General features: G+C 41.4%; 1 protein-coding gene across 4 annotated transcripts in view; it reads left to right on the top strand.

The window, feature by feature from the left end:
* The first annotated feature begins 27 nt into the window (after positions 1–27).
* The window catches only part of BEND2 (BEN domain containing 2), a 31,138-nt gene continuing 21,560 nt past the window's right edge, over positions 28–9,605 (top strand). Inside the window, exons 1-2 of one of the 4 annotated variants that reach the window (XM_035895486.1) lie at positions 28–215; positions 6,710–6,856. In XM_035895486.1, the coding sequence (XP_035751379.1) occupies positions 6,775–6,856 (82 nt within the window). In that variant the 5' untranslated portion in view covers positions 28–215; positions 6,710–6,774. Of the gene's footprint in view, positions 216–634; positions 2,274–5,546; positions 5,751–6,316; positions 6,501–6,709; positions 6,857–9,605 lie in introns of those variants that run through there. The other 3 variants (XM_035895487.1, XM_035895485.1, XM_035895488.1) reach the window with 3 other exon arrangements.

Below are 9,605 nucleotides of genomic sequence, written 5' to 3'. Positions count from 1 at the left end.
CCGGAGGGTGGCAGCGGCAGCGGCAGGGTTCGTGGCGTGGGAAGCGAAGCGCTTTCCTGAAGCCTTCACGCGGTGGGAGAGCGTAGCCGCGAAGCGCTGGGGAGCCGTTGCTGTGGAGCAGCGGTGTCTCGGCCCTGGCGGATCCCCGAGCGCTGCAGTTACTCGCACGCAAAACCTGAGTTACCAGCAGAGATGAGTAATGCTCCTAAAGTGAGGTGCCTGACCTAATGATCTTTCCGTTGGAAGGCGTAACGCATAGTGCAGCTTCTCTGTCTTGGGGGGTATGTGGGCTTCGTTTACTCAGGAGCAAAGGAGGTATATTTTTGTCAGTTACGTGCTTCACCTTGCCCTTCCAAGGCGTGATGTCTGTACAGTCTCGCATCTTGTGACAGGACAAGGGGTAATGGTTTTACACTGAAGCGGGGCAGGTTTAGACTGGATATAAGGAAGAAATTCTTTACAATGCGGGTGGTGGAACGCTGGAAGGGGTTGCCCAGGGAGGTGGTGGAGGCCCCATCCCTGGAAGCATTCAAGGCCAGGTTGGACGGGGCTCTGAGCAACCTGATCCAGTTAGCGGTGTCCCTGCTCACTGCAGGGCGGGAGTGGGCTAGATGGCCTCTAGGGGTCCCTTCCAACCCCAAACCATTCTGTGATTCTATGACCAGGTAAAGTTCATTTAGCTTGTCACTGCTGTCATAGGCCTCTACCCTCTCAAGAGGTTCCAGTTGCCTCTTGCTCTGATGCCCGATTTCCTTGTGTGACTTCATGGTTCAGGGAGCTTTTGTGGCTAAAAATTAATTTTGTTTGTGGCGTGGTTAGGCTTCAGCCAGTTCACTGTGCAATTATACAAGTGTCAGTGTGAAGTAAAGGGGGAGGACTGAGATGCAGGGGGCGTGGGAGCACAGCAATCCTGATATACTCCTGATTAAGCCAACGTACAGGGTAATGCGTTGGGTGTCTATTCCTTCACCTTTGTCCTCAATTTTTTGGTTTCCTGATTGGCTTTGTCTGTAACTCAGTAATCTTAACCAATATTAAGACTGTTCTAAATTCCTTATCAATAGAAAAGATGTGCCATTAATAATATTCCTCAGTCAAAAGGTGCAGTGTGAGCTCAAATCTTACTGAACATCAGAGGCCTCTTCATGAGACTTGTTTTCCCTTGAGTTTTGATCTTCTTAGCATCTCCATAATCCAAGTATGAGACCTAAAGCTATGGGAAATCTGGTTTTCTTAATTCTGCTTCTCACCATAGTAATTGGTTTGTATTTGCTCAATGTACAATCCCATTGTCTTAATCTGTTGCAAATTTCAGTCATGCAGATTCTGACTACAGCATTCTAAATTAACTATTGTTCCAGTGTTCAGAGACTGTTGATAAGCATTTTATCTCTGTCAAAATATTCTGGTGTCTCTGATCTGTGGCAACCTATCTAGATTAAGGACAAAATTATCAGAAGTATACTAAATTCAAGGATGCAACTTGAGGTGGGTGGTACCCAATTTTTCTGAGTGCAGTATTTAAGCATCTTTATAAATATAGTTCCTTTTACATGTAGCTTCCATGGCTGGGTGGCTGCATCTGGGAGTATTGAGATCATGGTTGCAAAAATACAGAGATGTGTCTAAGTGAACTCTTGGAAAATGAAGAAAAAACACTGGATTTGTGTGAAAAGTTTGATTTAGTTTTGGTGATTTTGCTGACAGCCCCCAGGAACTCTGTAGTAGAGACTGGGATAAGTTTTAGTACTACTCGGTGCTTTCAGCGCTCTCATCTGCCTCCATTTACCATTCCATACCTTGTGGTTTACCTACATTTCTGTTTCCGCCATGAGCAAGAGCATTCATTGGGTCATGTCTGACTCAGTGCAGGTCCTTCCTTATCCCGCTGGCTTATGTGGTGTATTTAATTAGTAACTTGGGGAAAGAAAAGTAGTTTGTCAGCTTGTCTTCAGCCTTCAGCTGATGCATCAGATCTGGTTGTATTTCTGTGCTGATGGCTTTGATTGTCACAGTATGCAGAAATGCACTTAAAACACTCAGTTACATCTGCAATGAGATTGAGTTAATATGCAAATGATTACTTGAAGCTGGGGTTGGATGATACTATCCCTGAAAGGCATCGTGACAGTGGTGTCTCTGTGCTCTCCCTTGTGTTAGTTCCCTTTTTTGTGTATGTTAGTATAAGTGTCAGGCCATAAATAGAGCAGGATCTAGTTGTGGTCCAAGTTAATGCTAGCTGGCTCTCCTATTGTGACTTATTTTAAACTAAGGTAAGTTCCTTGATATATCTGGTATTTATTTGGGTAGGGTTGATTTGCTTTGGTATGCAATTCGTAATTGCTGTAAGAGTTTTTTGGCTTTTATGTTTGTCTTTCCTTTTTAACTCTTGCTGTGAAAGAGCTCATGTTTGGTTTGGGGTTTTTGTGGGGTTTTTTTATTTGCTTGTTTTTAGTATTTCTTGATGTTTAATATCAACATCTTTCCATCTCTCAATTATTTTGATGGTCCCATCTGTGTCCCATCCCCATCCTGTGTCGTCTGTGTCGTGTCTCCCCCTCCCCTGAGTTTTCTTTATGTTGCAATTTGGTTCTATTAATCTTTCTTTTTATGTTTCACATCTGTTTTCAGCTCTTTTCACCAAAGCCTATACTACTGTACTATTTGGGGATAGGTGACCAAGCAGTAGTAAAAGGATAAGCAGTCATTTGATTGCTGGAGTGTGTTGATCAATTGACATTGTTTTTAAAGAGAGAAGATTTTCTGTCATATTTGAAAGCCATATTTACTTTTAAATATATTTCTCTATTGGTTATTGGACATAAATTCTTTATGATGCTTGGTTTTACTTTGCTGCATAAAAAGCTGTAACAATATAGTAATGTAACTTCTGATGCAGGGTTAGCCACACAGTTGGACATTTTTGCATATTAATAATTATGAAAGCTGGGCTCCAGTTTAAGTGCTTTTAACTTTCTACAAATACCTGCTACCTGATGATTTTGTGCAGAAGCAAAGAAGAGCTCCTGGTGAAAGAATTCTAAATGGTGAACATGAACAGCTTTTAAGTTTAAATAGAACACCTCCGATCTTGGCTTTCTGATTTGGTCGTTTCACAGCACTGCTCTGTCTGCAACTATCTTTCTGTACAATGCGTTTATGAACCTCTGCCTTATATTACAGCCTATCCTACTGCCTTACTGAAAACAATAAGTCATAGTCTATACCATATAACCTAGAGCATTCAATGAGTCTGTGAAGGCAATCAGTTTGGTGATGTCTTCTAATTCTAGATGACTGTCACTTCAGTTTTCAAACAGAAATTCAGAGCTCTCTTAAACTGGTAACTTGTTCCAGTGATTGGATAAACCAGCCTATTTAGTAAGTCTTACTAGTCTTTCACTTCACAGTAAAAGCCTTATTTGAAATATGTAAACCTAAAATATTTTCTTAATCGCACTTCTTAAATTTATAATTTCCTTTCAAGACTTACTGGAAATGTCTAAATATCTATGTCATGATATTTTGTGTCGGTGGAGTTAAATAATGTAAGGAAGTCATTGGTGCAAGAAGTGCAGTTGCATCTTCATTCAGGTCACAAGTAAAAAACATCTTGATGGCTTTTTTTTTTTTTTTTTTTTTTTTTTTTTTTTTCTCCCGGCCTAAAATAGTATGTGTGCAGTTGCATCTTCATTCAGGTCACAAGTAAAAAACATCTTGATGGCTTTTTTTTTTTTTTTTTTTTTTTTTTTTTTTTTTTTCCCCAGGAGCACAAATTAATCACAGACTCTGGCAGTTTGTGGTTTCTACTTGAGAGAGACAAATATGTATTTCATATTGTTTGGTGCTGTATATATGGTGTTACTCTGTATTGTTAGCACTTTCAAGAAGCATCAGAAATACTTAGAATTGCTTACAGGACTGAGTTGCAGTTTCTTGAAGATTATGAGTAAATAGCTGGAATTCTTTTGTCACTAGTTTTTGAAGGTGCGAAGGTGGTAGTTGAATGAACAAAGCTGTCCTCACATGTAAGAATGACTACAGTGGTGTCATTAAGAGTTGTTTTTGTCTTCCCTTGCCCTGAATAGGATTTGTGTAGGACCATAAGATGAGAAAAACTACTACCCCCCTTATTTTTTTAAAAACTAGCTAATACTTGTTGACAGGTCTAAACAAAATATTTTTGAGCACAGACATTCTCTTGATGATGAATGTAGTCAATCTACAGCAAAGAGATTTAAATTTGTCCACTGACTTCAGAGGCAAGGCAACTAGAATACATCCGGAAAGGGAAGAAGTGCTTGGTATAAAGCAGGTGGGTCTACATTTCTTGAAGGAGCTGTCCTTATTGTTGCAGTGACCAGTCGTGTTGATAAACCTTCGTGGAAATGGGTTGTGTATTCAAATCTCAGAATTTCATGACTGTCCATGTAAGAGTGCCTTTCTGAAGAGGGATGTATTTCTTCTCCCTGTACGAGAGCAGCCATGTTTAGTCATGGGTGATGGAAGTTAAAAGCCCTGGGGATGAGGAGGATCCTGACCACCATCTTAGAGGTTTAAAGTTTTGAGAGACTAGTGTTTGTTACTACATTGTTCCTACATCATTGTAGAAATGTGTTGTAATTAATGAGGTGGTTTTTTTTTTTTTTTTGAAGTGAGGTGTTTTCCCTTTCTGTATTTTCCTGTTTGGTTTATGTTTATGCTCCAGCTGTGAGTTGCTGTAGCTACAGACTGTGGAAACACTTTATGCTCAGAGTCTACTGTACTGTTGAAATTCTGATTTTGAAACTTATTTAAGGGAGGGTGGTGGAGGGTATGGAAGATGGAGTTTTGCTTGCAGTATCAGCAAGTTGTAGAAAGTCTTCTGACTTCTGATCATACTGGCCTTCCTCTAGCCCAGATGGAGCTGCTTTGTCTTTGCTACATGCTGGTTCCGCAGAATTTTCCCTCTTCTATACCCCTCTTTGAAGGTATTCTGTGTTGTTCCATCTGCTGTGGATTTGAGTGACGTAGTTGCTGGTCAGGTAAGCTTGATTTGCCAGCCTTATTTCCCATGGGCCAAATGAGATTTGTGGCAAAGATCATGAATAGACAGGTAAATTCTGTGCACTGTAAGTTTGCACAGGTAATGCACAACTTGTGTCGCTTTCCCTAGTTAGGAGTAGAAAGACGATTGCAGGGCATTTGCCAGGCCATACAGTAACCTGGCATACTGGTTGGGGGAACTGGCAGAGAGGATTCTGTTCCCACCTGCTTCGTTGCAGATGCACTTTACTGACTCTCAGTTAACTCTCTCCCAAAGTAGGTAGAATACTAAATGATTGTCAACAAAAAAAACTTGAGCCTGTGAGGCAGTTAAATAATTCAGCCTATGCAAATAACTCATGTTAGCCTGTAGTGAGCTTCAGTCAGTGAACATGACTGAAGTGTTTTGCTAAAGACTGCACCTACGTTAAGTTCATGAGTAGCCCTGTTGTCTACCTCTATACAGCTAATTAGAACTGGCCAAGAACTGTTCTCTGACTTTGAGCCTAAGCAGCATATCCCAGCTCATGTCTACTTATCTAAACTCCTTTTTTCAGGGCAGCTATACCCCAACTAGCTTTTTGGCCTCATTTACTACCATAAAATAGCTATTGACTGCATTGGCAGTTGATGGGTGTTTCTGAACAGACCCTCGATTTGGTGAAGTATTTCCTAATCTGATGACCACCAAATCTTCCTGGATTAGATGGGAGTACTGGCCAGAGGTAAGACTTCATGACCTGTGGAATTCAGCTTCTTTCCCACATTTTGGTCTCTTAAGAAATTGGAACAGAGGGAAGAGAACAGGATTCGGAGTGAATTGTTTGTGTAAGAGTAAAGAACCAGACCACTGTTAGACTTGTGCAGCTCTGATTCATTCCTGGAGCTCTGTCCATCCTGCGCACTGAACAGAGTAGAGATCCTGTGGAAAATATGGCATGTGTTCATATAGTTGGTGTGTTGTTATGCATGTGTGCCAGCTGAATTTAAGTTTTATTTCCTAACTTTAGTGGGTCACAGTATGATTCTTTCTGTTAATTTGTTTCATTAAGAATAAATTCCACTCCCTCCCCTCCCAAAAACACCAGATCTAGCTATAATAGCTATAATACAGTTATTCTGAAACTAGGACATTTTTTTCTTGATGTGGTATGTTTAATTGGAAAAAAAATTGGTACTGGAGATTTGCCGTTCAGTGTTTCTGCACAGCATCTCATTGGGAGCCAATGTTTGGTTTGATTGGAAGACCAAATACGCCGTTAGGATTTGTAGACTGATGTTTCAAGTGTTACATTTCCCAGTTACAAAAATAAAATTTCAAAACCAAATCAGTATCTCTTGTCATATGCTTGAATGTAAATAGTGGAGTTCTCGGAAGTGCTTGTTGCTGGCTTACAACTGTTCCTACTGAAGCTGGACGCTCTAGGAAGAGTTGGGTACTGAATAGTTTCGGGAATCCTGCCAACTAAGCAACAGTAAGCTGCTTCCCTTCTAGTGCGTGTTAAAACTTCAATGCCTGTGTTTAAAAGTGACTTTGCATTTAGATGCTAAAGTGAAACTGTTTTTTAATTAGCCTGTGGTACAATTCACATAATGCCAGATGTAATACAAGCACTACAGTTGTCATCCTATGCGCAGAATGGTGTCTAGTCTTACCTGTTTCTCTTCCTGCATATGCTAATAGATTATGTGTCTGTAAACGTTGAGGATGATGTTGAAGCAGTGATTTTTGACCATGGAGAAAATGGAATGTCCACACAAAGCTGTGTGTCAATGGAACAAAACTCTGAAGTAAACAGTGTTGTCCACCATGTGGCTCAACGTGTTTATGGTAATTACTGTTCATTTTTATTGTGATCTAATAGTTAATGGCTAGCTTTAATGCTGTCTGTTCAGTGCTGCTGTCTTGAATGCTTTCTGTATTACCTGTATCTTTAAAACATATTTTATTAGAAAGCTACTTTATAGAAATTGCCTGGCAATGCATTTAAAAAGAGGGATCCTTTTAGTTATTACTTTAGAGGCCTTTATTAACAGTGAACCTGCTGAAAAAAGATGGTTTTTTACTTATAAAGTAAGTATACCTAGGAATAAATTAGCAAGCAATCTGGAAAAGAAATGTTGTGGAAGAACCTAACCCAAAACCTGAGGCTTTTAGATAAACTTTCCAGTGTAATTTAGTGGAGCACTGGGGATACTGATATACAATGATAGCAAGATGGCTGTTTAAGGTGATTAAACTATTAGCTGTAAGTTGCCTTTGATTGTCTTTGATTCATTGTATTTATTTTAACCTGTGTGGTGGGTTCACCCTGGCTGGACACCAGGTGCCCACCAAAGCCACTTAATCTCTCCCTTCCTCAGCTGGAAAGGGGAGAGAAAATAGAACAAAAGGCTCATGGGTTGAGATAAGGACAGGGTGAGGTCACTCACCAATTACTGTCATGAGCAAAACAGACTCGACTTGGGGAAATTAGTTTAATTTTATTACCAATCAAATCAGCGTAGGATGATGAGAAATAAAACCAAATCTTAAAAAAATCCAAACAAAACACCCCATCTTCCCCGAACCCCACCCTTCTTCCCAGGTTTACCTTTACTCCCCTGATTTCTCTACCTCCTCCCCTCTGGCAGTGCAGGGGGACGGGGAATGGGGGTTGGGGTCAGTTCATCACACGCTGTCTCTGCGTGTGAGGACTCCTCACACTCTGCCCCTGCTCCAGCCTGGGGTCCCTCCCACGGCAGACAGTCTCCCATGGTCTTCTCCAGTGTGAGTCCTTCCCATGGGCTGCGAGGGTAATGAGAAATAAAACCAAATCTTAAAAAAATCCAAACAAAACACCCCATCTTCCCCGAACCCCACCCTTCTTCCCAGGTTTACCTTTACTCCCCTGATTTCTCTACCTCCTCCCCTCTGGCAGTGCAGGGGGACGGGGAATGGGGGTTGGGGTCAGTTCATCACACGCTGTCTCTGCGTGTGAGGACTCCTCACACTCTGCCCCTGCTCCAGCCTGGTCCCATGGGTCCACGGGCCCTGCCAGGAGCCTGCACCCGCGTGGGCTTCCCACAGGGTCACAGCCTCCTTCGGGCACATCCACCTGCTCTGCCGTGGGGTCCTCCATGGGCTGCAGGTGGGGATCTGCTCCACCATGGGGCTGCAGGGGAGTCTGCTCCGGCGCCTGGAGCACCTTCTCCCTCTCTTTTTGCACTGACCTTGGTGTCTGCAGGGCTGTTCCTCTTGCATATTCTCACTCCTTTCTTTGGCTGCAAAATGTGCACTGTTTCTCCCCCTCCCTTTCTGCCACCATCGCTGATGGGCTCAGCCTTGGCCATCAGTGGGTTGCTCTTGGAGCCAGCGGGCACTGGCTCTGTCGGACATGGGGGAAGCTTCTAGCAGCTTCTCACAGAAACCAGCCCTGTAGCCCCCCTGCTACCACACAAACCCAATACAACATGCCCCTCGGAAATCTTGCCTGCTTCTCCATTGGCCCAGACAAAAATTAATCATAGCTGTAACGAGCATTTAGTAAGGCCTGTAGCAGTATTACCAAGTTAGCAAGGAAAATTACTATACAACTATAATTGTGGTAGCACTTACTAGTTGTTTGGGGGTTTGTTTGGATGTTGGGGTTTTTTTATTGTATTCAGCCACTTGACTTCATAGAGAATCCCATCAGTATTTCTCTTTAGCAGAGTCAAGTTATGTCTGTTTCCTAGTGTTGTTAGGTGCTTCTGAAAACCTTTTTGTCTTCTACTTGACAGTAGAGTATACTGTAATTTTTTATATGTTTATGTCTAAAAACATTTGAGGGAAGAGGATGGTTTACTTTGGGTTTTGTCTGGTTTTTTTAAAAATAATAAAAATTCCTGCCTGAGAAACTGTTGCAGACAGTTGCTGACCTTGGTTTCAGGACATAGGTAATTATTTCATTATCAACAAAGGAATCATGATGAGTAGATGTGATTGATTGTTTTTTAGAAGGTAAAAGATGGTTTTGTCATCTTTGGGCTTACAGCTTCTATTGTTGTAGATTGTTAGCGTTAGTTATGGTCTAGTTAAAATTGAGTACAGTGAGATGTATGACCAAAACATGACATAAGTTTATCTTGAATATAACTGTTGAACTTAACTCTTGGAACTGAAATTCTCTCAGATTGTTTTTATTCAACCACCATCTTAGGCTGGCATCTTGTATAATAGTGCCTTTTCTTCCAGTCTGGTTCTGTCTGTCCAAACTAGTTTTTTACTTTCATCTCTTATCTTCTTGCCTACGGATACTTAGCTGGCAGAGCAAACTCAGCATTGCTAAGATACAGATCTGGGTCTTTATTTCTCCTTGCCTGCTGCAGAACACTTCTACTTACATATTTATGCCCACAAACTCAGTGTCAGCTTTGCTGGTGCTTTTTTTGTTAGGTCATCGTATTTGTGCCTAAATCTAAATTTGGGAAGCTAATCAGAAAGACAATTAATTTAACATAAGCATATCTTGTTTAAAATGTATTTAAACCAGGAACCATGTTTCTCCAGGTGAAGTGGCATTCTGGTTTGGCTGCAGAAAGTATCTGAAGTTTGAGGG

The sequence above is a fragment of the Egretta garzetta genome, unplaced genomic scaffold, assembly GCF_000687185.1.
Source record: "Egretta garzetta isolate BGI_Z169 unplaced genomic scaffold, ASM68718v1 scaffold445, whole genome shotgun sequence".
Classification (NCBI taxonomy): Eukaryota; Metazoa; Chordata; class Aves; order Pelecaniformes; family Ardeidae; genus Egretta; species Egretta garzetta.
Note: the sequence above shows the minus strand (reverse complement) of the source record. Positions and strands in the feature narration are given on the sequence as shown.